General features: G+C 38.2%; 4 protein-coding genes and 1 long non-coding RNA gene across 6 annotated transcripts in view; 3 read left to right on the forward strand and 2 right to left on the reverse strand.

The window, feature by feature from the left end:
• The first annotated feature begins 6,204 nt into the window (after positions 1 to 6,204).
• LOC133721061 (germin-like protein subfamily 1 member 11) lies at positions 6,205 to 7,165 on the forward strand. The gene is made up of 2 exons (XM_062147581.1): positions 6,205 to 6,397; positions 6,511 to 7,165. The coding sequence occupies exons 1-2, from the start codon at positions 6,253 to 6,255 to the stop codon at positions 7,062 to 7,064; spliced, it is 699 nt and encodes a 232-aa protein (XP_062003565.1). The 5' UTR covers positions 6,205 to 6,252; the 3' UTR covers positions 7,065 to 7,165.
• A 2,001-nt stretch (positions 7,166 to 9,166) lies between these two features.
• On the forward strand, positions 9,167 to 10,578 carry LOC133739461 (uncharacterized). The gene is made up of 3 exons (XR_009860643.1): positions 9,167 to 9,283; positions 9,710 to 10,017; positions 10,456 to 10,578. It is a non-coding gene; the product is annotated as an uncharacterized LOC133739461 (long non-coding RNA).
• A 389-nt stretch (positions 10,579 to 10,967) lies between these two features.
• LOC133721121 (protein RER1A-like) lies at positions 10,968 to 12,611 on the reverse strand. The gene is made up of 4 exons (XM_062147648.1): positions 12,029 to 12,611; positions 11,604 to 11,784; positions 11,438 to 11,510; positions 10,968 to 11,358 (listed from the first exon to the last, which is right to left on the reverse strand). The coding sequence occupies exons 1-3, from the start codon at positions 12,430 to 12,432 to the stop codon at positions 11,451 to 11,453; spliced, it is 645 nt and encodes a 214-aa protein (XP_062003632.1). The 5' UTR covers positions 12,433 to 12,611; the 3' UTR covers positions 10,968 to 11,358; positions 11,438 to 11,450.
• Positions 12,612 to 13,236: 625 nt separating this feature from the next.
• Positions 13,237 to 18,569, forward strand: LOC133721111 (phosphatidylinositol 3,4,5-trisphosphate 3-phosphatase and protein-tyrosine-phosphatase PTEN2A-like). Its single transcript, XM_062147641.1, has 13 exons — positions 13,237 to 13,375; positions 13,742 to 14,001; positions 14,707 to 14,808; positions 14,899 to 14,955; positions 15,164 to 15,229; positions 15,852 to 16,028; positions 16,179 to 16,265; positions 16,364 to 16,425; positions 16,741 to 16,817; positions 17,249 to 17,295; positions 17,412 to 17,542; positions 17,762 to 17,831; positions 17,915 to 18,569. The coding sequence occupies exons 2-13, from the start codon at positions 13,792 to 13,794 to the stop codon at positions 18,374 to 18,376; spliced, it is 1,548 nt and encodes a 515-aa protein (XP_062003625.1). The 5' UTR covers positions 13,237 to 13,375; positions 13,742 to 13,791; the 3' UTR covers positions 18,377 to 18,569.
• Positions 18,570 to 18,699: 130 nt separating this feature from the next.
• Positions 18,700 to 26,641, reverse strand: part of LOC133721095 (small RNA degrading nuclease 3) — a 49,216-nt gene continuing 41,274 nt past the window's right edge. The window contains exons 1-12 of one of the 2 annotated variants that reach the window (XM_062147623.1): positions 22,256 to 22,393; positions 21,890 to 22,072; positions 21,718 to 21,807; positions 21,496 to 21,564; positions 21,146 to 21,283; positions 20,944 to 21,060; positions 20,797 to 20,866; positions 20,535 to 20,635; positions 20,256 to 20,390; positions 20,051 to 20,158; positions 19,590 to 19,697; positions 18,700 to 19,437 (exon numbers count right to left, since the gene is read on the reverse strand). In XM_062147623.1, coding sequence (XP_062003607.1) covers positions 19,018 to 19,437; positions 19,590 to 19,697; positions 20,051 to 20,158; positions 20,256 to 20,390; positions 20,535 to 20,635; positions 20,797 to 20,866; positions 20,944 to 21,060; positions 21,146 to 21,283; positions 21,496 to 21,564; positions 21,718 to 21,807; positions 21,890 to 22,072; positions 22,256 to 22,288 — 1,572 coding nt within the window. In that variant the 5' untranslated portion in view covers positions 22,289 to 22,393 and the 3' untranslated portion in view covers positions 18,700 to 19,017. Of the gene's footprint in view, positions 19,438 to 19,589; positions 19,698 to 20,050; positions 20,159 to 20,255; positions 20,391 to 20,534; positions 20,636 to 20,796; positions 20,867 to 20,943; positions 21,061 to 21,145; positions 21,284 to 21,495; positions 21,565 to 21,717; positions 21,808 to 21,889; positions 22,073 to 22,255; positions 22,394 to 26,641 lie in introns of those variants that run through there. The other variant, XM_062147630.1, reaches the window with a different exon arrangement.

A 26,641-nucleotide genomic window follows, 5' to 3' on the forward strand; every position in this document is an offset into this window, starting at 1 on the left:
TATTGCCACGAAGTTCTTTGAAGCTCTCTTTACTCTTCAAGAGCCTAAGGATTCCAGGTTTGTCATTCCTTACCTATTTCCTCAACTTTCTAATACGGACATTTCTTGGATGCAGAGAGATATTTCAAATGTTGAAATTAAAGCTGCTATGTTTAGTATTGGTAGCCTTAAAGCCCCCGGAGGTGATGGCTACCCATCGATTTTTTACCAAAAGCATTGGGATTTATGTGAAAATGAAGTTTGTCATTTTATTCAGTCAATCTTTGCTTCAAGAGTGATTCCCCCTGGTCTGAACCATACCTTAATTACTCTTGTCCCTAAAGTAGCTAGTCCTAGAGAAATGTCTCTGTTTAGACCAATAAGTTTATGCAACACTTTATATAAGGTTGTTTCAAAAATTTTGGTGTCTAGAATCAGACCTATGTTACAAGAGCTTGTAAGTCCTAACCAGGTTAGCTTTGTTCCTGGAAGACATATTGCTGACAATATTGTCATAGCTCAAGAAGTGTTACATAAGTTCAAAAACTCTAAGGGCAGGAAATGTTTTTTCAGCTGGAAAATTGACCTATCCAAGGCCTATGATAGATTAAATTGGAGTTTCATTGAACATGTCCTTCATGAGGCTCAGTTCCCCTATCATTTGGTGAAACTTATCATGGAATGTGTTACTTCCACCAGCTTCCAAGTGTGTGTTAATGGAGAACTTTCGACTACTTTTAACTTTTAAGGCTGGAAGAGGTATAAGGCAGGGTGATCCTCTCTCCCCTTACTTATTTGTTCTTTGTATGGAAAAGCTCTCACACCTCATTAATAGTGCTATTGAAATTGGGGAATGGAAGCCAGTCAAAGCTTCTGGATCTGGTCCCCACATTTCACATCTCTTTTTTGCAGATGACCTCATACTCTTTGCTGAAGCCACTGATCATCAAGCAAGGATTTTGAAGCAATGCTTGGAAGTGTTTTGTAATTTATCTGGACAAACAGTAAATTTTGATAAGTCCCTGATTTTCTGCTCCCCTAATGTGAGTAATGCTTTAGCTGCAGATATTAGCAGGTTATGTGGATCAACTCTTACAAAAGACATGGGAAAGTATCTTGGTATGCCTCTTGTTCATGCAAGGATTACTAAACACACTTATGCAGGTATTGTCGATAAAGTCCAAGGTAGACTAGCTGGCTGGAAATGCAAAACCCTTAGTCTTGCTGGAAGGTTAACTTTGATCCAAGCTGTCACTTCCTCTATACCTATTTATGCAATGCAAACTGCAAAATTGCCTATCTCTATTTGTTCTTCATTGGACAAATTAAATAGGGATTTTCTGTGGGGTGACTGCAATGGGAAGATAAAGATCCATCTTGCCCGATGGGATATGATCTGCAAACCAAAGGATCTTGGTGGTCTTGGCATTAAATCTTCTATCCATATGAATCAGGCAATGCTTGCCAAGGCAAGTTGGAGGTTGATTCAAGGTGAAAGTGGCTTGTGGAGTAGGGTGCTGCAGCAAAAATACTTGAAACATGGTACTCTATTGGAAGAAAATTATAAGAGACCTTCTCGTTGCTCTAGTACTTGGAAAAGTATTCTCTTTGGAGCTGAATTATTGAAAAAAGGAATATATAATTTGGAGAATTGGGCAGGGCACTTCCATTAAGTTTTGGACTGACAGATGGTTACAAAATGGCCCCCTACTCAACTGTGCAAGAACCACTGAGAATATTGATCTCAACATTTCTGTCAAGGATTGTTGGTCTAATGGAGGGTGGAATGTCAGTTTTCTGGAGCAACACTTTGATGAGAATACTATTAGCATAATTTTAAGCATGCCTGTGGGACTTGTAGGTGGTGGAGAGGATAAAATTATCTGGAGTGGAACTTCTAATGGCCGTTTCTCAGTGAAATATGCATACTTATCCTTATTTGCTGATGAGAACTATGAATTTGCTTGGAAATTCCTATGGAGAATGTGCCTGCCTCCAAAATTAAAATTATTTTTGTGGCTGATTATTCAAGGTAAACTCCTCACTAATGCTGAAAGGATGAAGAGAAGGCTCACAAGTGATAATTCTTGTCCTATATGTCATACTCATTCTGAATCCTTGTTGCACTTGCTAAGAGATTGCCCTAGAGTAAACAAAATTTGGCAGGAGATCAACTGTTTTGACAGTATTAGAAGAGCTATGCAAATTGATTGGGCAGGATGGCTTGCTGCTAATGGTTATTGCACAATGAAGTGTTACGGCGGAATGAATTGGAATGTCCTATTTACCTTCACTTGTTGGTATATTTGGAAATGGAGGAATAAAAATATTTTTGAAGAAGGATTTCAATTCCCTATTAACCCAGTTAAGGTCATTATGGATAGTGCTACCGAATGGTATCTTGCTCAGGAAAAGAAGAATACAAGGACCGACCAGACTACTGTGGCTTTGAAGTGGCTTAAACCTGGTAATGGATGGGTCAAATTGAATGTCGATGGTGCTAGAGCTAATTTAAATGGAAAAATAGGAGCTGGAGGGGTTCTTAGAGATCAGCATGGTAACTGGATACATGGATTTGCTGCTCATATTGGGCAAGGTCAGGTTTTGGAAGCCGAGACATGGGGCATGTTATTGGGTTTACAAATGTCTGCTAATCTTGGGATGGACAAAGTGGTCGTAGAATGTGATTCTGAAGTGTTGGTTAGTCTGATGAATAATGGAGTTGATAATCTGCATCCTTTAAAGACAGTTATCAACTTTTGTCTACACCTACAAAGTAACTTCTCCGAGTGTGTGATAAGTCACGTGTTTCGAGAAGTTAATACGGTTGCGGATGACATTTCCAGATGCAATCTATATGCTGAGATTGGTGCTATCTACTTTGAGCAACCTCCTCCACAGGTTACTAACCTTGTGTTAGATGACTTGTGTGAAGTCCTTAGATATAGGAAAGTTGCAACAGCCATTGGCTGATTGTGTTTTATTGTTTCTTGTTTTCCCTTTGGGTCCCCATCTATCCAAAAAAAAAAAATTACGTTAGATCAGAAGATATATTTTTTTTAATAAAATAAAATAAAGGGGCTGTGACCACTTACCCAATTTCAACAACAAAATTGCCCACTTACTCCACTAAGAGTTTTTTAACCCCACTTACCCAATCTAATATCTATTGACAATTTTGTCCTGTCAATTCACCTAAAACTCATCGATCCCTGTCTCCTCTCAAACTCTCTCTCCTCCCACAGTCTCTCTCTCTCTCTCTCTCTGCTTCACGCTCCGGTGAGGTTGGACGGCGCGAGGAGTCATTGCCGAGAGTGACCGTCTGGACGCGTTGGACTTCCACACCTTGACGTGGAGCTTTCCGTCGTCGCCGATCTCGGCGTCGGTTTTGAGGAAGTCGCGGCCGTCGAGGAACATGACGTCGGAGTCGACCTTGAAGGAGACGATGGAGGCAGCGGTCTCCCGGAACTTCACCATTATCAGCAGCTTGGCTCCGGAGCTCGTCCTTCACCTTCAGCCTCTCTAGAATCTCGAATTGGTGCTTCTCCTCCAGCACCGCCTTTTCGTGCTTGTTTTGCTCAATCTTTTGCCTCAGCTCCGCTTCTCTGGATGACAATCCCTCTGCCGCTCGGTCCAACTCTGCAACTATTGAACTGCCGTCCTCGGCCATCTCTGGCCGCTATGCCGGGTTCCAGTGAGGTTCTGTTTTGGTCGGAAGTGGGGAAGCAATGAGATGGAGTCAGAATTTGGTGCTCTGCTTATTTGAGTGTGGTGATTGAGTGAACGAGATGATGCCACGCAGTTAGCATGCACGATCCTGCTGTTAATTGCAGTTCTCCAAAATCAAGACCTTGCCGTCTTGGGGCACGGCGACTTTTCACTATTGTACTTTGACTACTTTCTTTCTTCTTTGTTTCTTGCTAAATGGAAGGGACTATGAAAGCCAATGATCTACTATCTGTTCAACAATGTAAGTAATCTGACATTGCAATGTAACTGTGGGGTTTGTTTGATGGTCTACTGGGGGGCAGTAGACACATTATTGGCCCCCAGTAGACTTCGATATGAGGGACAGGGATCACTATAGTGTGGTGTTTTGATAAGTTATATGTTGTTTTCTGTGTATTAAAGTCAAATTATCTGTGAATCCTACAAAAAGGTGCATTTTTGGTGGTCTATTGGGAGGCAGTAGAAACATTAGACTTTGTATTAGGGGGCAATAATATGATTACTGGGGGGCAGTAATATGATTATAAATTGATCAATTGTTCCTGTAGTGTATTCATTTTGGTTTTGGGAGTTCATACAATTCACTGGACGTCAATAATATGATTTTTGGGAGGCAATAATATGATTACTGGGGGGCAGTAATATGATTACTGGGGGGCAATAATAGCCGGATTCTGGAATCCGGTCACCGGTCGCAGGAATCCGGTCACCGTTCGCCGGAGTCCGGTCACCGGTCGCCGGAGTCTGGTCGCCGGAGACCGCGCCGGCCACTGGTCACCAGAGCACAGCAAGGTGGAGGGTGACTTCTCTCTCTAAGTGAGAAAGAAGGAGAGGGCAAAAAAGTCTCAAAAAAAAAGAAAAAAGAATTAATTGGGTAAAGGGGAAATAATCCCTTAGAGTGTTTTGGGTAAATGGGGTTAAAAAACAGTTGGTGGAGCAAGTGAGCAATTTTTAGCCTAAAATTGGGTAAACGAGCATTTTTACATTTTTCTAAAAAAATTCTACTAAATTTCCTGCAGATTTTTTATATTTGAAGCTTTTTCACCATAAATTTGATAATACATTACTAAAAGTCTAAAAGTTGAAGGCTTGAAACGTCTTCTAAAGTTCTAAATGAGTTATTGATGTCTAAACAAAATTGAATCAGTATAGGTTTTGATATTTTGATAACCTTTAAGTTAAACTGTTATGTCATGGTATAAATTCTTTAAAACATCTATATTTTTAGATTTTCGAGTTTTATTTTATTTTACATGGAGTTCTAAAGAAAGATAGATAATCTTTTGAATAGTATGTAGTCGACAATTCTCTACAATAATTTGATAAGCCTCAAGCCCTCAAGATTTTGTGCTCCAATTAACAATCCATTTATTTATCATCGGTGATTTGGCGACACTGTACTAGTAACACCATCATCCCTTTTCTCTTTCATTTCAACAAAATCAAAAGCCAACCAACTATGTATACATTTCTCCCATTATGAAAGAATGAAAATATTTCTCTGCTCAATATATTAGTTGATATATTATCATTCTCTTTGGTAGAAATATTGGAATGAATCGTATCACTAAACATTTTTTTTTGTGAAAGGAACATTTTTTTTAAGGTTACAATGGGCCTAAAAAGCAAAAACAAAGAGCAAAGAAAACAAATTAACTAGAAGACCTATCAGTAGGCCTGTTTCCGGACTTTCTAACTCTAGCAACAGAGTCCATATCATCTAAATAAGCTTGCAAGGCATGAGAGGGAGGGTCTTCAAATTCAATAGTTCTATAGTCATGGGTGATGATGTTCTTTGCAAGACAATCAACAAGAACATTGCATTCTCTATAAATGTGTTTTAGAGACACAAATTGAAACTAAGCAAGCAAGTTTTTGCACCAAGAGATAAGAGAGCCAAGGGGATGCAAGGATATATCACTGTCAGTAATAAGTTTAACCAAGATAGCAGAATCAGTTTCGATCTCCAACATACTAATTCCACAGTTATGAGCTTGCTTTAGACCATAGTACAGGCCCCGTATCACTAAATATTGGAACACTTGATTTCCATTGGTTAACTACTACCTAAAATAATTTAATATGGTTAAATCCCATTAGCCACCTCTAACCAACTCTCTCTTTCCTTTGTTTCTACCTCGTGGTATAATTATAAACTAATAGAATTCCTAGCTCACTGAGCTGAGCTCATACCTAACGTCGGAGTGTTGGACTCTACAAAAGCCACCTTAAGGTTTAAAAGGATGTACCCTATATAATTTGTTAATATTCATATACAAGGCAGAGAGAGGGTCATTTGGCTCTCAAGAATTGGTACAGAATCCAAGTCTTTACCTGCTTCTGAATACTAAGAAATTATTTATTCAAAGTTACTACCTGCTTCCATATAGAGATGGCAAATCCAAGACCAGTTCAATTTATTTCTCTCCATCTCTTCCATCTATAAATAGGCATTTGCTCCATACAACATTTTCATCCACCTCCAATTATCTCTTAATCTTTTATACAAAACACTGACATATACGTACGAGTACTGCAATCACGATGATGAAAGGTGCTCATTTCCATACAGCTGCTGCTTTTGCCCTATTGGCATTGGCAACCTTCCACCTTGTATCTGCCTCTGATCCTAGTCCTCTCCAAGATTTCTGTGTAGCTCTTAACACCACCCAAACTGCTGCTTCTGCTGGTATATAGTAGTCACTAGCATATGTATGTATTATTTCCCCTATATATGGAGATTATATGATTAATTTTTCTATTTGCATGAATGCATGTTCTGATATGATGTCCATTTTGCAGTGTTTGTGAATGGGAAATTCTGCAAGGACCCAAAGCTTGCAACAGCAGACGATTTCTTCTTTTCCGGGCTCCAGATTCCCCGAAACACATCAAATCCGGTTGGTTCCAACGTCACCGCAGCTAATGTGGAGCAAATAGCAGGGTTGAATACTCTTGGAATATCCCTGGCTCGCATAGACTATGCACCAAATGGCGGACTAAACCCTCCTCACACCCACCCTCGGGCCACGGAAATCCTTATGGTCATGGAAGGCACTCTATACGTTGGTTTCATCACATCAAACCCTGACAACCGCCTCTTCACCAAAGTGTTGTGCAAGGGAGATGTGTTTGTCTTCCCAGTTGGTCTCATTCACTTCCAGTTCAACATCGGAGAGGTTAACGCCGTAGCCATTGCCGCTCTTAGCAGCCAGAATCCAGGTGTCATCACCATAGCCAATGCAGTTTTCGGTTCCAACCCTCCAATCAACCCTGATGTTCTCACCAAGGCCTTCCAAGTTGACAACAATGTCGTTCAGTATCTCCAGAAACAGTTCTGGTATGACAACAATTAAGAACATGCTAACAAATGTATTACGATGGCCATATGTGGGTGCCATATTATACAAATCAATCTAATTAAGCTTAATTAAAAATAAGACGGTAGTTGCTTATGTAATGCACCTCTTCCTTGATCAGTAGATTATTGGAATTTGAGTATTAATAAATACTTGCATCATATAAAGGGTCTATGTGTTCTATCTATAAATCTCTTTCAGTTTAGAAAATTGATAGAGAAGATTAGGCTAAAATTTATAATTCATTCTACAAAAAACACACCACTTCTACCAAAGAGAATCAAATGAAAGGCTTTTATAAGAATTCTCATTGAATTGAGATTGATAAGTTTTCATCTTGTACATATGTCAGATTATGAATCAGTGACTAGATAAAATCTCCGAACTGAGAACGCTAGTTACAGATCATGTATTCTGTAAGATATTTACAATATTATCAGGAGGCTGCTAACATGAACTGATAACACTATACTACCTTTCTTTAGTAACACTACAGTACCTTTCCAAATCCCTGAAAGAGTTACATTATATTCTAAGGCACTCCCATGCAACCTGGAAGGGAAGGCTATATTTACATGTATGTGTAACAAAAAACAAAGAAAGAGAAATGCCGTGAAGCTGGTTGGTCACTCTTTCTGTCTACCTGAGGTTAGATGTTACTAGAACCAGACGTGTAGACTTCTTCTTGTTTTAGTTAAACATATATGATCTGTAATGTGCTTATCAGAAAATAATAATAATATGTCTGATGTGTAAACTGTATTGCGTTTGTTAATGTTGAAATTTTTTATTAATTCATGGATGCATTTTTGCCAACGAATAATTAACTGCTCAAAAAAATGTTTCGACCTAGCAGAGCTCTGCTAGGGTTGGGAGAGCGCCGCCCTCGGGCTTGGCCTCTCTGCACCTCTCTCCGTCCTGTATGGAGTGCATCTACGGCGTCTTCCTTGGGGGCTCCTAAATCAAGACCGGCTACCACCGTGTCTTCTCTGTCACAGATTCCTTCTGTGCCATCGTGGCTGCTAGGCGTGATGCCCTGTGTTTTACCGGATTTTCTACCTCTTGATAGTGGTGGCTCGCTTAGGCCAAGGCGCACGAGGCTCAAAGGTCCAGGCGCGTTGCTCGAGGCGGAGGCAGTTCCGTTTCAATCATGGCGGAGGGGATCGGATTTTGCGATCGGGTCGGGTCAATCTCTTTTCGGGTCTTCTCTCCATGGACGACAGTACCACCATCGAGGACGTTTTTTAGCTACTCGGCGTCCCTTGGTTGTCTGGCGACAAATGGATCTGCTGTTTGGGTGGTCCGATTTCCGAGTCGTCGACGCTGGCTTGGATGGATTGATTGATTCACACCTTCGTTGCCGGCAGGTTGACGGCACGGTGGATGCCGGCGGCCTTTTTCTACGTGGGTCGTCTGGTGGTAAGGATGTCAGGATATCTCTGGTTCGGTGGTGCAGGGAGATCGGAGGCGTGGTGGCAGCTGGGTGCGGCGGCGGCAGGATCACAGCTTTGGCTGGCAGGGCAAACCCTAATTGGGTTGGGGCTCTGGCCTATTTTTCTGACTTGGACTTGGGCCCTAATGGGTTGACTCGGCTGCTGTTTGTGGGCTTATTTTGTTCTGGTTCCGGATTTGGGATCCTGGTGGATTTCTTATAAAAATTTGGGATCCAGGTCGATTTTCGTCGCGATGCCTAACTTTTTCTTTTTATTGGGATCAATACCCGCGAGGAACTGCAGGGATTATTGGTCTGAGGTTGTCAGCGAGTCTACTGATGGATTCTGTAGAAAAATTTTATTATCAGTTTCTTATTAGTTTACTCACCCCTGAGCTTCACTCAATAGGTTGTGTGATATTGCGTTTAGCGGTGTCTCTTTCTGACGGCCCCACAGGGGCGGGTCACTGTGTAATATTGCTTCTTCCATATTGAATAAAAATGTCTGACCTCCTTCCACTCAAAAAAAAAATGTTGAAATTTTTTAACCTTCTTTAGTCTTTATTATTATTATTTTAAATAAAAAATAGGACGTTACACCGTAATATGACTAAAAGTAGGTAATTACACAATATGACTTACCCGTCATGACCACGTCAATATCAAGCCATAGTAATAGAACCCAGAATCAAACTCTAGACAATGTTAGGGCAAGAGAAAAAGAAAAAAACCTTATGAAAGAACGATAATATATCTCTGCTCAATCGGATCAATCCTACACAAGGTAACTCCTCTCACATTTCTCATTCTATAGTACGTTCACGTTTATCTATGCAATACAATACAATACAATTTGGAATTTTTTTTCAATTTATCAATTTGATTGGTGATGCGAGACCCCATTCTCAATACCCTCATGAATTCCAAATCTTACATTATATGGATCTTTGTGTGTTTATCTGTATTTGTATTGATCACATTATTTTATTCAAGAACAGCGTGAATGGTAGTCTTTAACCAATGTCTGGTTTGTATATGAAATGTTCAGATGGCCCTTTTTGATCTTCATTTCCATCTGGGTTTCAATAATTGGGCTTCTTTGTTGACTGTTCTTGGTTCGTATCGATTGCAGTGTGTATAAATGGTAGCAGTGCAGGACATATCTTGTATATGGAATCGATCTTGACAAATTTTTTTTATTTTTTACCAGGGTAGTGTTAGGACCTCCATTGAGTTTCATAATGGATGTGAAATCTAGCGACCCATCACCTCAACCTGCTGCCGACCTGCCATTCCCTCCGGTCAAAAATAATGCTACTCAAAATGCTGAGAGTGCAAAAGGGGTTTCTGGGGTTCTTGGATCGTTTAGTCTTTTCCGAAGAAAACAAAATGACTTTTCTTTGTAATTTGTATTAGTCTTTTTCTACAAAAGGTCTACTTGACACATCTCAGGCTGCAGTGAAGGCTGTCCAGGTCAAGGCTCGCCATCTCGTCTCTCAAAACAAACGAAGATACCAGGTATATTATCAGACCTGTAAGGCTTCTTCAACTTTCTTTCTTGATTAATGATGCTGAGTGTAGAAACAAGGTCAAGTATTGTATTTCCTTTTAAATTTCAGTAGAATGTGAATTTGGGGTTTGGATTGTGAAGCTGGGGTTTCTAGTCATAACCCGAGAGCTGTCTCAGCTAACCAGATATAAGAATCAATATTCTGAAAAGAATGTACATAGGACAAGCAATAGTTCACCCAAATCACTTAAGGCTTATAGACTGGATTGTGTGTTTATCCATGTTTGGACTTTGTAATGCCAGCCATCTCCTTCTGATGTGCGCGCGCGCATGCCTAATATTGTTTTTCTTTTCCTCTTATGACTAATTGTTACCTTGTTTATACCATAATACATGCAAGTTTTCTGCAAAGGTCAGTTTGACATGTATTACCACTAAAATTACAGGAGGGAGGTCTATAGCTACTATAGACCGCCAAACCAAGTCTAGCATGGAAGTTTCTCCCGCATGGAAGCCTTCCCTATTTCTGTTTTGATTGCAGAGTGTTCTGTTTGGATACACAAGTCAAGTCATAGTAAACATTTGCCACAATAACTAAACCATATGATTTCATCACAACGGAAGTCCTTCCTAGTTCAGAACTGAAAATTAACTTCAATGCACCTTCCATCATGCACACAACAATGTTCTACAAGGATTTATGCATCAAAGAAATGCGATCTAAACTTCAGTTAATGGTGGCATTAGCAAGTTTTCTTTCTAAAACTGTAATACTTCATCTCCAATACGAAAACACGAAGTCTGTTACTAGTTCCATGCCACAATCTTATCAGCTGAACCATTCCTGTTTAAGCTGTTGAATTCTATGTTCTATAAAACCTATAAGATGCAGGAGAAGCCTTACTGCCACAAGTACCAACGCTAACAGACATTCACAAGAATCACAAGCTGAGACAAGTTAATCCAAACAACTTTCGGCCTCAATTCAAGAAAATGAGTTGCATTTATCCCAGTTTCAACTAAACCATGAAAAAATACGACAAAATATGAGATATCCCAATTGCACTGGATGGCTAGTATTCTCACTGCAAAACTCTAAAAAGTACACGTCATTCAATTGATTATTTGGGATGGGAACGTAGAGCATGTCCCTTCTATACAAATGGATCTTTTAATACTAAGAAAGCAAAAAAGAAAGGCCTCCAGTAACCACTTCATCTTCCCGTAGCAAAATATTACAGGGGCATAAGCAACAGATTCCAAAAGCGTACACTAACCAATCAACCAAGCTGCCTGAATTAGTTCTTGAATAAGATTCTTCCGCCCCATATCTTCCAAAGACTCTAGTGCTGTTCAACATAACATATCAGAACACATTTCAACATTTAATTGTGACTTGCACGAAAGTCTGTCTGATTCGAAATGTACCTGAAGGGTGATTCTAATCCCTAGGTAGGAGGGTTGTGGTTTCTGATGCAGAAGCTTTCTTTCCATCATACCGCTACAAAAAAACAACAACCGAGTTTATTAATTCACAAAAGCTCGACACATTAGCATGATATTGACAAGTAACAAAAGACGGACGAGAGCATACCTGCTTGCCAATAGAGAAAGGAACATATTTGTACTTGATCATGTGTACGATCTGCCTCCTCATTGTGAGAACAAAGAGCACAAACCAGTAAAAGAGAAGAATGGGCCAGAACACAGGCACATCAAATGCACTGAAGAATGTCATCACGAAAGCAATGCAAAACGCCTTTGTAATCGAGTACCTTCCAAACAAACAAAAACCAAACCAAAATTCAATCCATTCGTCTCTAAAATTCAACGTGTCATCTCTAAAAACCAAATTAAACAACAACAATTTCATCAAAAAAAAAAAAAATTCAATACTTTTTTCCAATCAGAACGAACACATAGAGTGCATCTCTAAAAACGAAATCAAACAACCACAATTTCAATAATTAAACCAAAACTTTTTTTTTACAATTAGAATATGAAACAAGTCAAAATTACCAGAATTTAAACTCGGGGAGGCGTCGAACGAAGGGGCGGAACTCGTCGGATCCGCGGGTGGGGAGGCCGGGGCCTTCGGAAAGGTCGTGGATCTCCGGGTCGACCTGAGGAGAGAGAAAGCCGATGAGCAAGTTGAGGAGGTAGATCCCCAAGCCGTACGACACGATGTAGAATCCCTGGACGAAGTAGACGCGGAGGACGTAGACCAAGGCCACGCCGAGGGTTCCGAGCCAGCGGTGGAGGACGTGCGGCGTCGTTTTGTCGAGCAGGTGCTGGTATCGGCGCGACACGCCGAAGCTCCACGCCTGGACGGCGTCGAGCGGCGATCCCCGAGACGACAGGTCCTCCGCCGACGACGATGACGACGACGCGGCGAGACCCACGCCCGCCGCTCCGGTGTCCATTGTGGGGCCCGCTTGGGGTTCGTTGATCGAGGTGTGTCGGTTGGTTGCTTCTTCTTCTTCTCTTTTTCTCTCTCCGGGCGCGTTGATGTGAATTGGGGATTTTATTTTTTATTTTATTTTTTGGGGGAGTTTGAGTTTGATTTTGAATGGGAGAGAAGGACCTGAGTTTACGGGTCGTCCTATACTTAACAGGGTTGGCGGTTCTTTTTAATGCGTCAGGATTTTGGTCCGGTTTGGATTTGGACCGGATCTATTTGCCGGACTATTGGATCTGGAATTCTGGACCTGCTCTGCCTGGCTCACATAACTTTAGTACTTGTAGGCACTTTCCTACTCTCCCTAGCTATATTTCCAAACAAAATAGTCATGCAAACTAAGGACTAAGGCGAAAAATTAGATTGAAATTACGTTAGATTACAAATTTGATTTCTTCTTTTGAATAAAATAAAATAAAAATAATTCCAGAAAAAAAAAAAACTTTTTCACATTAAATTTGATAGTATTGTATTACTTAGCAAGTTAAGGCTCGAAACATCTTCTAAATAGGTTTTATCACTTTATGAAGGTTAATGTCAAACAAATTGAATTAAAGTAAGTTTTATAGTATGTAGGCGACAAATAATAATTTTATAAGCCTCAAGCCCTTAAAATTTCCAAACATACTCAAATATTATTGGTGCATTCACTTATTTCCAAATATGAATCGGGTCTTCAATTGCAACTTGTTATTCATGAAAAGGGGGGCCAAAAATGACATTTGACATGTAAATATAACGACCTTGGGTGGTTCCAAGTTTCTAAATGTGAAGTGAGCTTTGTGCTCCAACAACAACCATATTTATATTTATCGTCGGTACTGCGCCACCATCCCTTTTCTCTTTCATTTCAACACAATCAAAAGCCACCCAACGATCTCTGCTCAATGGGATCAATCCCACACTAGGTCACTCCTCTCACATTTCTCATTCTATACGTTTTTACGTTTATATATGCAATACAATACAATACAATTTGGTATCTTTTCAATTTATCAATATGATTGGTGATGCGAGACCCCCCCATGAATTCCAAATCTCACATTGTATGGATCTTTGTGTGTTTATCTGTATTGTATTACGCACATTGTTTTATTCAAGAACAGCTTGAATGGTAGTCTTTTAACCCATGTCTGCTTTGTATATGAATTGTTTGAATGGCTCTTTTTAATCTTCATATCCATCTGGGTTTCAATAATTGAGCTTGTTTGTTGAAACCCTTTTGCTCATTCTTCCATTTGCTTAAACTTGCTCTTGGTTCGTATCGATTGCAGTGTGTATATGCTGTACCAGGGTAGTGTTAGGACCTCCATTGAGTTTCATAATGGATGTGAAATCTAGTGACCCGTCACCTCAACCTGCTGCCGTTCCCTCCGGTCAAGATAATGCCACTCAAAATGCTCAGAGTGCAAAGGGGGTTTCTGGGGTTTTTGGATCGTTTACGAAAGGTATACTTAGCACATCTCAGTCTGCAGTCAAGGCTGTGCAGGTCAAGGCTCGCCATCTCGTCTCTCAAAACAAACGAAGATACCAGGTACATTATCAGACTTGTGAGGCTTCTTCAATTCTCTTTCTTGATTAATAATGCTGAGTGTAGAAACAAGTTCAAGTATTGTATTTCCTTCTAAATTTCAGTAGAATGTGAATTTGGGGTTTGCATTGTGAAGCTGGGGTTTCTAGTCATAACCCAAGACAGCTAACCAGATAAAAGAACCAATATTCTGAAAAGAAATAAACGTAGGATAAGCAATAGTTCACTTAAATCACATAAGGCTTATAGACTGGATTAAGTGTTTATCCATGTTTGGACTCTGTGATGCCAGCCATCTCCTTCTAGGACTTCTTATAGTCAGCCTATCTTACTGTTCATTCTATCACGAGATGTATAAGGTAAGTCCATTAATCTCTAATATTTATCCAAAGTTAAAGTTCTATAACAATAAGATACTATGTGAAAAACTTCAAAGGCATTTGAACATTAGAAGTCCTTGTGTAATACTTATTTCAAATTTAATTTCTTATTTCTTGCTAATACTTATCTATAGTTGTGTAAGGATTTTTAATTGTTACAGACTTAAAAATAAATGCATCATTGGGGTGTGTGTGCGCATGCGTAATTTTTTTTTCTTTTTTTCTTTTCCTCTTATGATTAATTATTACCTTGTTTATTCTTTATACCATAATATATGCAAGTTTTCTGCAAGGGTCAGTTTGACATCTATCACCACTAAATTTACAGGAGGGAGGTTTTGATTTAGATATGACATATATTACTGAAAATATAATTGCTATGGGTTTCCCGGCTGGAGATATAAGTTCTGGCTTTTTTGGATATGTTGAGGTAAGAAAATTACATGGTATATGTTTAAAATTCAATAGGCTAAGTTTGGTTGCATCATTTTAAAAGTTGCCAACTGAAAATGTGATGCAGGGATTTTATCGGAATCATATGGAAGAAGTGATCAGATTTTTTGAAACTCATCACAAGGTAAGAAATGGTTTGCATTTGAATGATGAAATTGACTCTATGCAACAGAAAAATATCTGCATTCCACTAAATAGTACATAAACAATAGTGGGCTTAAGAATATGGTTTTACTTTTTTCTGCCTCATCTGCAATTGAGGTTCTGTCCTTTTCTTTATTTATATTTTTTTTCGTCAATGATTAATTATACAATTTCTCTCATATTGGCAGGGACATTATAAAGTGTACAATCTTTGTTCAGAGAGGTTATATGATGCATCGCGATTTGAGGGGAAGGTGCAATTTATTATTTTCACTTGAAATCTTATTCTTTATAATGCTTAACAAAAAGTGTCAGAATTTGATAAGTTATTAAGTTTAAAGTTTTCTTTTGTGATATCCGTTTGCAGAAACGTAACACCTTAAATACTCATATTTTTTTCCTATATATCCATGGTGAAACACATTGCAAAAAAAGTTGACAGACTATTTTAAATTTTACTTCTGGTTCTCATGTTTTCAAAAAATCTGTAACCTGTTAATTATAATCAAGATGAAGGCTTTTTGTTGCTGCTAGATGCAATGGTTGACATTTTTGATATACATAACATCGAGGGTTCTGCATAATTGATAGAGATTTCTAAGTTTTTCAATTTAACTCGCATTTGCATTGAACATTTGATGAAAGCATTCAAAAAAAAAAAAAATTTGAGTGAATGATGTGATACGCTTAAAGTATTTGTTATGTATTGAAAGAAGATAGTTGAAAGTTTGTTGATCTTACCTTTCTGTTGGGAATTAGAGAACAATTGAGAATGTCAAATAGATTCACAGGGTAAACATCTCAATGCTGCAGTTCTGTTTTCTGTTATATTGAATAACTGCTTGTTGTATTTTCCTCTTCTCTGTATGTTTCAAGGCTGCAAGTTTCCCATTTGATGATCATAACTGCCCCCCAATCCAACTTATTGGATCCTTCTGTCAAAGTGCTCATTCATGGTTAAAGGAGGACATTGAAAATGTTGTGGTTGTTCATTGTAAAGCTGGTATGGCAAGGACAGGAGTAATGATTTGTAGCCTTCTCCTATACCTTAAGGTGTGATTTTGTACCAGCACTCTTAAGATTTGTGGTTGTATGGTGGAACTGTTGTTTCTTGTGTTAAATATATGTGTTCTTGCACTTGTGACTGAACTTCTTTTGTTTTTTCTCATTTTTTGTTTTTTCCATTTTGCCATCTTTTTGCAGTTCTTTCCTACAGCTGAGGAGGCCATGTATTACTATAACCATAAAAGATGTGTAGATGGAAAGGCTCTGGTTCTTCCGAGTCAGATTGTCAGTCAATTATCTTTGTGGATTCTCTCTTTTTAGGGTTGATGGTTTTCATTTCTTTACATCATTCTAATTGACAAATTTTTCTTTGCTTTTCCTAGAGGTATGTGAAATATTTTGACATTATCTTGAGAAACTTCAATGGAGAATGTCATCCTCGAAGGTACACTTCTCTTTCTCCAAAATGCATCCATATGATTATAAATATTATCAACACGCATATGTATGTATACAACGTTGTAGGCATAGTATGCATAGGTGTTCTAATGAGGACCTAGCTTGTGGAGTTGATATGAAGACTTTGGATCAGTCCCTTATATATAGTTCACAACATGTAGGTCATCATTAGATCAGTTCCCTGTATATTCCTTGTACATGCATATATTTTATTATTTTTATATATCTGTACATATATGTATGTATTTTAGTATGCATGTAAGGTTCCATTTTGAAAGATATTAAGATTCTATTGTTATAGGTGCATGCTCAGGGGATTCCGGATTCACAACTGCCCTTATTGGATTAGGCCCTCCATTACAGTCTCTGACCATAATGGTAACCTTTGATATTTCTGTGCTGATGATCAATATCTGTGCAATATATTGTGATGCTTTGAGCCAATACACATGTCGTTAATTTAAGGGGGCACAGTGTTGCATTTGTAAAATTGATCATCTGCTAGTCTTAAGATCTTGAACTAGTTACTATTGGGCCTTAGTTTTGTGTTAAAAAGGAGTATTTATGTTAGAAAATGTAGTATTGAGTTACAGACGGCGCTTTAGAGAACTACCCTTAAAGCTTTGTTTGTGTCTCTGTGATGATCCATTATGTATGTTTCCTTGCATGTGTTTAAAAAGTCGTTGGTGTTTCTTTTTGTTTTTGTTTTTATATTATTATTTTCTTAATAACTTGTAACAAATCTTAGTAAACTATTACCTCTCATTATTTTTTCATGTCTCTTAAAAAAATGTTTTTCCCAATCTCAGGAATTTTGTTCTCATCAAGAAAGCATCCAAAAACAAAAGATCTAATGGTAAATCTTATTATAGCACAATAAATGATAGTCTTTGTTTTTTTTATTTTAACTTTTTGATATCAAGGGCAACCTGCATTGGATTTCTGATTTATGCCCACCAACTCAATTTTTAGCCAGAAGATTTCTGGATCAGTGCACGGAAGAAAGGGATTGTCGTTTTCGCTCTACCAGGGGAGCCTGGTCTAGCAGAGCTAGTGGGGGATTTCAAAATCTATTTCCATGAACGCCACGGAGATTTCTATTGGTCTGTAAACTGATTCCCTTATTTCACTCTTACTTATGTTACGGATTGAAATATCATTTCACAATTTTAGTGAAGATGTGGCAATCAGTAACTTGTGAAATGCATACTTGTCTGGAACCGCTTAGTAATTGAATAGATATTTTTGTGTAAGCATATAAAAAGAGATTACACTCCCAGAATGACTTCTTTTATATTTCTTCTCATTTTTTTTATTTTCAGCTGGTTAAATACAATGACAGAAAACAACAGAAAGTTCTTAAACGCAGACGATCTCGATGGTTTTGAGAAGGTAGATGGTGTGACCTTCATTTAATATAGTAGTTTTGCTCTCCTGGTGCTTGCTTGTGAAAAGCCATTGGTTATGTTTTGCAGAGAAAATTACCTTCTCCAAGATTTCAGGTTGAAGTGATCATGATAGATTATAATGGTACTTCTCCTACAATACCTAAAGCAGATTCTTCAAATAAGAAACCCGATGGTAGCTCAAATGATGCCTCTGCTTCAAGTGGCGGTGATGCAGCCAATCTGAATCAAAGAAAAAGAGAAGATGGTGATGATGTATTTTCAGATAGTGAGGGAGAGGAGTCTGGGGATAGAAAGAGCAGGCTAGCAGAAGCTAATTCTAGAGCTGAGCTTACTGCGCCTGATCACTCGTCCAATACAACAGGAAAACAAATGGAAACTTCAGCTCAAACTGTGGATAGCCCACAGAATGGTTCTTCTCACAAACAAACTTCTGATGGGGCAGGAAAATCTGGAGCAGAGGATATTAGGGCAATAGCTGCTGATGCTTCAGTTTTCTCTTTTGGGGATGAAGATTTTGACAGTGAATGATGCCATTCAACCTGACTGATGCTTGAAACTGTATCAGAAACACTAGTGTACTTGATAGAGTTTGGAACCTTCATAGGAATCAGAAGTTGGTTGATCTGATGTTATTCAACAAAGGAACGAGATGTTAATTAATTTACAATCTCCTGCAATCTCTCACAGTTTTGCATCTCAAGAAAATTTGCTAACTCTGAAATGGGTGAAGGAAATGTCCCATAATGAAGTAAAAAACAGTAGTGCATACTAGTGAGAAGTGAAGAAGAAAGGTAGTTCATATTAGTGAGAAAAAAAAAAGCAAAAAAAAAAAAAAAAAGTAAGACATAATGTTTGAATTCTGTTGATAGAATTGTTACATGAAAGAATACAAACTCAGTTTTTTGGTACATAAACATCCTGTACCACTTCTCAACATATAAAAACCATCTCCCACACTAAAATTTGCTTCATTGAAGTTCTCTTCATGGGCAGATGAAGCTGGATATTCTGGACCCCATTCACACCAATCAAAACTGATCATTAGCAAAATTGAAGGTATCCACCAGCACATTTAAAAAGATGTACGTCGTTCCAACATTTTGAGCAACCAAATCGCTCCAGAGCAGCAAAATATAATGAAGGAAATCATTTAGAGCTGCCCTTGTAGTCTATTTCCGTTTTTTCTTGTCCTTTTTTTTATACAGCCTTTTTTCTTGTCCTTCTGGAACTTGGCTCTTCTTCAGCATAGAGATTTCATATTCCCTATTTTTAATTTCTTGCTTCAATCCTTCAATATCTTTTAACTGATCTGAACACTGTTTCAATAGCTTTTCTTGTTCTTGCTTCAATCTTTCTATCTCTTTGAGATGATCGCAACAATGATCTAAGTCAGCCATCGTCTCATCTTCTATTTTAACACCCATCTTTTGTTTCTTATTTGCACCTGTGCTCTCCTCAACTTCAAGAGCTCTCTTTGAAGAGGTTTGGTTTGAGGAACCATTATCTACCATTTTACGAACATATAGATTAGTAACTACGCCTGTGCTGAGCTTAAATTCAATAAGTTTTTGTGGCCGTCCAGACGAGTCCTAGAATAAGACAGTAACAAACTTATCTCTTTATATCCAAAAATATCCAAGATGCTCGATAAAGGATGCAATTGACTTGTAATGACAATTCCTCATCACTTGAAAGAACAAACAAAAACATATAGCCAGAAATTTGACTCAGCGGTATGTACCTCTTCCTGGCTGCCTTGGACTTTTTCATATGCTTGATGCGCTTCTTGTTGATTCTTAAATATAGCAAAGGCAGAATATATACCTCCTTTGGCTTTAACCGATGGCTTCTGCAAATGATTAATTATGTCAGAGAGGAGAAGAGGAGGAGGAGGAGGTGGGGGGGGGGGGGGGGGGGTTGTTGGGAGGAAGAAATATGATAACATAGACCATTTTATCAATTGCAATAAAAAGTGCAACTTGGCATAGAGTTTAGTGTCTTCGGATATCACAGAAAAATGTGAACTAATATGATTAAAGTACTATCCCCTTGGCACATATTCTCCAGATATATTCATCAATATCCAAAATATGATGTGAAATTTTTTTTTTTTAATGTAAAACAGTGATATAATCCTCTTTAAGTGCACTAACCCAAGGAGTCATACAGAAAATATAGGAAACTAAGGGTAATGTATTGGACCTTGACTTCTAATGTGAAGTTCCCAGGTATGGCATTCTGCAATTCTACACTGGGCACTGTTCTTGGTATCCTGTGAAGGAGTAGCTTGGCCATATTAGTATCAGGTACCTACAGGTACAAACAAAAGGTATTAAGACAATGATGATGGAACTGGAACCACAGTATTAAAATTTAAAAGGTCATCCAATTAAATACAATTACTCACATCCTCCTGAACTGATGGAATGGTATCACCAACTTCACGCTCTACCTTAGCAAGAACAAGTTTCATTGCAGCACAGGCATCATCTAGACAATTGTGTGGAGAACCTTTCTTTCTAACTTCATAGCCTAACACAGACTGAGGCAAGAAAAAGAGATATATGAGACAATAAGCCATGCATGTGACAGGTTCTAGTCAAATCATTGTAATGGTCTAATTAATGGATTCCATGGTGCGAATATGAAATGTAAAAGTGAATTAACAGGTTGTATCGAAACTTGCCTTGCACAGATTATTCAAGGAAGGTTTTCTAGAAATAGGCCCATCCGAATATCTAAATACATATGCGGTATCAATCACCATTATATGGTCTATCTTCAATGCTGAAAACAAGAAGAACGTCATAATAAAAAAAAAAACAAATGAAACAGATCTGAAAAAAGAACACATAAATGTATAAGTAAACTGAAAATCCAGAAGAAAAAAAATAATCATGGATTGATTGCAACTCAAAACCAACTTACAGAAACAACAATCAACTTACCCTGCAGGTCATTATTCAAACTGTGTCCAACTAAAATAGTTCCATCTGACAACAACTTCTTGAAGGATTTCTACAATATACACCAAGAATTGAGGTGAAAAAATGTTAATGGATTTACCCCTTGAAACCAATAAACAACCATTATACCTGTATATCAGCTAAAGTACATGTAACACCAGCCAAATCTGCTGCAGACATTCCTGTAATCACAGTTCTGTAATCAGCAACTTCTTTGTTGGGGTTTACTAGTTCATCCAGTTTGACCTGAAAAGACAAAGTATCATATACAAGGGACTTGAAAAGGTCTAGGTACTAATACAATATCTTCTGAGGTGGACAGCAGTAATACCTCTAAGTTTTGATCCACAACGCACACCCTTACTAAAGCTTCAGATCCATCTTTACATAGAACCATCTCACAATCAACAGCAAGCATTGCATTTGACATCTGCTTCGACTTTTTATTGAGCTTTGTAATTACCCAGTCCTGCTTTGCAATTTACTCGAGTTAACAAGAGAGATAAACCACATGACCAGCCAAATACTTCCAACAATAGGAAACTGCATATTCTTTATATGGTTGCTAATGGGAGCTAAACCAAAACAGAAATAGAAGAAAGGTTTTTGCAACAAAGATTGATACTAATACACAATACAAACTTACGTAACTTAAAGTAATCAGATATGCGGTCAACAAACCTGGTTATGTGACGGGAACGAATAGTCAATTGGGTATTGTGGGTGCTCAAGAGTTACACGGACCAGCTTCTATACGACCACAATCACAAGAAATCAGTACTACCTAATAAATTGTGCATTACAAAAACCAAATGGATTTTAACAAAAGGAAAACATGCTTCTCTAAACTACTGGCCCAGCTAGCCAACGACTAAGTTGTTACATCAATAGATATCCATCTACCTGCTCCTTGGATTCATTTGCCGGAGAGTTCTTCAAGAACTGGTCTACTCCTTGGCGATTCGAATTGCATTGTACAACTTTGGCGAAAAGCTGAAAGCACGAAACCGGGTGAGCAATCATCATTAAAACAAAGTTGTATCATATAAAACTCCAAATGCGCAGAGTTGATTACCTTCAAATCATCCTGTTTATCAAAACTCCTGACAAACGCAGTCAACACATCGATTGACCTCTTTCCAGGATCACTCAAGCTGGCCCCAAATTTTTTATCATAACTATCTAGAAACTGCTTCCAGTCTCCTTTAGAACCCTTCATTCCTCGCTTCTGGGCCAACTTCACAATCTCCACAAGCACCTATCCACCCCCATGTTATACCCCAATTAGAAATTCACACAAAGCATCCAACTTTCCCATATATTTTAAACACTAGTGATTTTCTTTGCACAATTGGCTTAACTGGCAAGCTGATAATTTGGTATTTGAAATTGGAAAACAAGAATATGCGAAGTTAGTGGTGAAGTATGAAAAAGATGGAACCTTTTTCTCTGCGGTGGCGATGAAATCATCCATGGCGATTTTCTGAGAGATTGGGCGCGCGGTTTGTCTGTGGCGGGGCGGCTGATGCAGAAGCCGTTAATTTTGGGGTTTAAGTTTCTGTACAGGGTTTTGCCTATAAGGCTGAAAATTGCGACTTTAAATTAGGGCCGATGGATAAACATTAGTGTAATCTCACGGTTATCCAATGGAGATCATTTACTAGGGAATATTATCCCTAAGAGAGTTTCTATTGGGACCTCCAAATCTGCTAACTTGACCTCACTCTATTATGAATTATTAAATGACATATATAACCTACTATAAAATGACTATTAAGGACAATAATTATACCAAAAAAAATATTTTATTTTCCTTATCTATTTTCATTTTCCAATTTCACTACATATTCATTAAAGCATTCATATATATTTAATAAGAATTAAAAATATAATTAAGGTCATGTGACATAAAAATGTATGATATATATGTTGAACACATATTGGTGAGGGAAAACAAAATAAATCCTCTTATGATTTATGACCTAAATCTAAGTCAATCCATTATATTTATCATGTGGTACAAAAAATACAAAAAAAAAATAAACATTAAAAAAAATGATTTTTTTTTTTTTTGAGAATAAAAACAAATGATTTTTTTTTTTTTTTGCACAGCTAAAATAGAAAAAAAAAAAAAAACATAATAGTTCATGACATTTTCTTATTGATTAGACATTAATTTTTGAAACTCAAGTTTGATTAAGAAATGTATATTTAGTTAAGATTTATAGAGTGATTAAATCATTGAAATGACTAAATTTTTTTATTTTAAAGATAATAATTTGTTTGCAAATTATATAAGTGAGGTTATTTGAGGAAGTTTAGTGAGTAAATTTAGTATTTGAAAATTTGATAAGAGGTGTAAAAAGTATAGAGGTCAAGTGAGTAAATTTGGAGGTTCCAATAGAAAAACTCATCTATCCCTAATCTCCATCGGGTAGGGTATTCATCAGGTATTCGATTTTAAAAAGAAGAAAGTCGGAGGAAATAAGGTAACTGGGATGTGGATCCCCAATATTCGAATTTTGAAATCTGGTACGGGACGGGGATGGTATTTTGATCTCCATCTCTATACCTACCTAATAAGAATTATCTAAAATATATATATCTATACTATTATTAAAAAAATAGAGTTTGTCAGTCAAAACAGAAAAATTTTACTAAAATATCCCTCAAATATTAAAAAACATTTGAAATAAAATATTTGAGAAAGACAAAATGGTCAATTTACAAATAAAAGAAAAACAAAATAAATTTAAAAATCAAAAATCAAAAATAAAATACGTGCAGCAATTTTCTCCACATTCTGTGAAATAACTTCCCAAATAATTATCCACACCCTAGGGTGTGTTTGGAGTCTAGTGTGTGTGTGTATATATATATATATATATATTTTGATATTATTTATAAATAAATATCTATGTAAACTTCATCTTTTTGTCAATATTTAAATTCTGTCAATATATTTTTGATATTATTCAATTCGCCTTGTTGGAGTGAATGAGTAAGTTGTTAGGTTACACTAAGCAGTTGATTGTGGAATTTTTTTTTGTCGAATGCAGACTTTTATTGTTCTTTTTTAAGCGAGACATGTATTTGTTTTTGTTTGATTGAAATAAAGAATTTATTTTATGTTGATGTTTGATTTTAACTTCATACTTTACAATCAATAATTATTTGTATGAATTTTTATATAATAAATTAGTAATATTGTTAACGGGGATTGGGGCAGGTACGGGAACCTAATCCCCAATGGGGACGGGGAATCTTCAATTTCTTATTACGGGAATTGGGCAGGATAAGGAATGAATTCAGGTATGGGGATGGTAATTTGATCTCCTTACCCTACCCTCTCCATTGCCATCCCTATCATTTAAGTTGCCGTTTTGGTTTTTTGTTTTTTGGGAGGATGCCCAAAGGCCCAAAGGGTAGTGTAATATTGTAATATTGTAATTAATTAATTAATTTTTTTCGATTGAATACTGTAATTAATTGTTAAATGACAAGGAAGACTTGGTTATAAATACTATTGATCTTAAATGGAAGAGTAGGGAAGAATTAAAAAGAATTTGGTTTTGGCTCCGCATTTTTCGAAGAAGAGAAGAACAGTTGCGTTTTCAGGAGAAGAGAAGAACTGAAGTACCGTTCGTGTTCTCATTGTTTGGCTCCAATTTTGTTGCAGCTGGTCAACAGTCTCTTTTCTGCGCGGGCGTGCCAGCACCGTTCGGGTGCGGTCGTCGGGGGTGTCCCTTGACCTCACTTCTTTCAAGCAATTGTGGACGAGGAGAGCACCAACCTCGTCGTGGGATTCTTTGTGCCTCGTGGTGAGGACTTTTACTAATCTTCTTGCGTCACCAAATCGATACTCGATGTTGTAGATCGAGCAGAGCGAGAACCACCGGGAAGTAGAGAGAACTTGCTAAAGCGTGACTTTAGCTTGGCTGGGTTGCTAGGGCGTTACCCTTGCTTGGCTGGTTCTGTAACCGTTGTGGTCGCGGCACTACCGTCGGCTCCCGAGGAGACTAGGACCGAAGCACGTTGACAGAGGGTTTGGTGGCACTGAAAGTCGACTTCTGAGAAGACTAGGACTAGGAGTATGATCACCGGTAAGAGAAAGAGAAGGAGAGGAGTTGCTCTTAGAGAGGTTTGCTCTAGAGAGAACTTAGATCTTCTTAGAGATGTTGTTGTTGAATGTGAATGTGTTGTGTTTCAATGTAACCTCTATTTATAGACTACCATGCCAACTACTTTGGCATTAAAGAAATGAAAGTGGAGCACTAATTGGAGATAAGGGAGGTGGAGGTGTAGGTGGAGCACTAATAGGAATGATGAATTTGGGAGATAAGGGAGGTGGAGATGGAGGTGGAGCACTAATAGGAATGATGAATTTGGGAGATAAGGAAGCACTTTCGGCTCCTTTATTCCTTCATGTATATCTCCATCAGAAATTCAGATTCTGGCCATGATGTCTTCATAAAAAATGTTCCACTATGAATCTAGATCATGCTGACCAAATTTCAGAGCTTTCTTCCATGTGGTTGGGCCGAAAATGCTGCTGGACCTCTTACAGGTCCAGTTTTCCAGTTTTGCTTCTGTAGAAAATTGGGCTGATTGTTTGAAGGCATTCCACTCAAAAAAAGCTCTTGCACTCTTCATAAGAAATGATCCTTGGGCTGTCTAGAATGGATCTGGAAAGTTTCAGCACATTTCGATTTCATTTGGTTAGTCTGCCACCCCTCCTTCCTTGTCTAGCTCGGTTTTTCCTAGCCGAAGTAGGAAAATATGCTAAAGTTGACTTGTCATACTTCCATAGTAGACTTTATTTAGCCTCTAAATATATATTTCGAGCTTGTCGACAATATATAGCTTGAGCCACTGACATTGGCTCAATTTCTCCAAGACACGCCTTGTCAGGCCAAAATGTTCATTTTGGGTCCAAACACTCATGTTCCGTCCGGCGGCATGTTTTCGGAACATCATCGTCGGACGGGTAGGTCTGGTTTCTCAGTCCACCAGTGAAGGTCTGAGGCATAGTAGAGGCTGGGACGTGGAAGAACGATGGAGGAGTTATGGTATTCTACGGGGAAGTCTACAACCGCAAATTCGAGCCAACAAAGATCGGATCCGCCTTTGGCCGCAGTCGTGGAAGCTTGGGGGAGGGTAAGGTGCTCCATTTGGGGTGCGCTCCAGATCCAGCTAGAATCTAGGGGCAACAGCAATCCGGCCACTGTTGCCTGGCCTGTTTCCATAATAGGGTGCTTCGACGGGCCTAGCTCAAAGTCGATGTGGTTCAGCGGTGGAAGGGTTCAACGTTGGTGTAGTCTGGTCACAGGTGCCAGCCATGATTCGACGATGGTGGTGGTGGTGCGTGTCCGACAGCACGCAGTGGAGGCTGATGGGGAAAGTTGGGTCGTGGGCCTATGCTATGTTAATGAGAATTTGCCCGCGGGCTTGTGTTTTAGTTTTTTTTTTCTTTTTTCTTTTAGTGAAGTTTAGATGTATTTTATGTGCAATAAATCTCTACCTCCTCTTGGTAAGGACATGTAGGCCATGTCCAGATCTGCATACTCAGTATGCCTTGTCTGCCTTAGATAGGCGGCACATCATGAATTAGTTGGAACCTCCTGGTGACAAGATGAAACGACGTGTCGTCGGATTTATTTCCGGTCGTCAGCATATTGGGAAAGCTACTTTATTGGTTTTATGACATTGCTTTAACTTTCCGATATGTCACATTTAGTGTAAAGTAAATGAAGTAGTGGGTATGACACTTTTTGTTATTTGATGCATGTTTGATTACATTGTAGTTGTAGAGACTCCTGTTATTATT

Source organism: Rosa rugosa, chromosome 1, assembly GCF_958449725.1.
Source record: "Rosa rugosa chromosome 1, drRosRugo1.1, whole genome shotgun sequence".
NCBI classification, from domain to species: Eukaryota; Viridiplantae; Streptophyta; class Magnoliopsida; order Rosales; family Rosaceae; genus Rosa; species Rosa rugosa.

Excerpts from the sequence above, each read along its gene's own strand:
- LOC133721061 (XM_062147581.1), top strand. The coding sequence starts at position 6,253 with ATGATGAAAGGTGCTCATTTCCATACAGCTGCTGCTTTTGCCCTATTG. Across the intron at positions 6,398-6,510 it reads CCAAACTGCTGCTTCTGCTG|TGTTTGTGAATGGGAAATTC; the intron begins GTATATAGTAGT and ends TCCATTTTGCAG.
- LOC133721121 (XM_062147648.1), bottom strand. The coding sequence starts at position 12,432 with ATGGACACCGGAGCGGCGGGCGTGGGTCTCGCCGCGTCGTCGTCATCG. Across the intron at positions 11,785-12,028 it reads CTCCCCGAGTTTAAATTCTG|GTACTCGATTACAAAGGCGT; the intron begins GTAATTTTGACT and ends TTTGTTTGGAAG. Across the intron at positions 11,511-11,603 it reads CTTTCTCTATTGGCAAGCAG|CGGTATGATGGAAAGAAAGC; the intron begins GTATGCTCTCGT and ends GTTTTTTTGTAG.
- LOC133721111 (XM_062147641.1), top strand. The coding sequence starts at position 13,792 with ATGGATGTGAAATCTAGTGACCCGTCACCTCAACCTGCTGCCGTTCCC. Across the intron at positions 16,818-17,248 it reads TACAGTCTCTGACCATAATG|GAATTTTGTTCTCATCAAGA; the intron begins GTAACCTTTGAT and ends TCCCAATCTCAG. Across the intron at positions 17,296-17,411 it reads CAAAAACAAAAGATCTAATG|CCAGAAGATTTCTGGATCAG; the intron begins GTAAATCTTATT and ends CTCAATTTTTAG.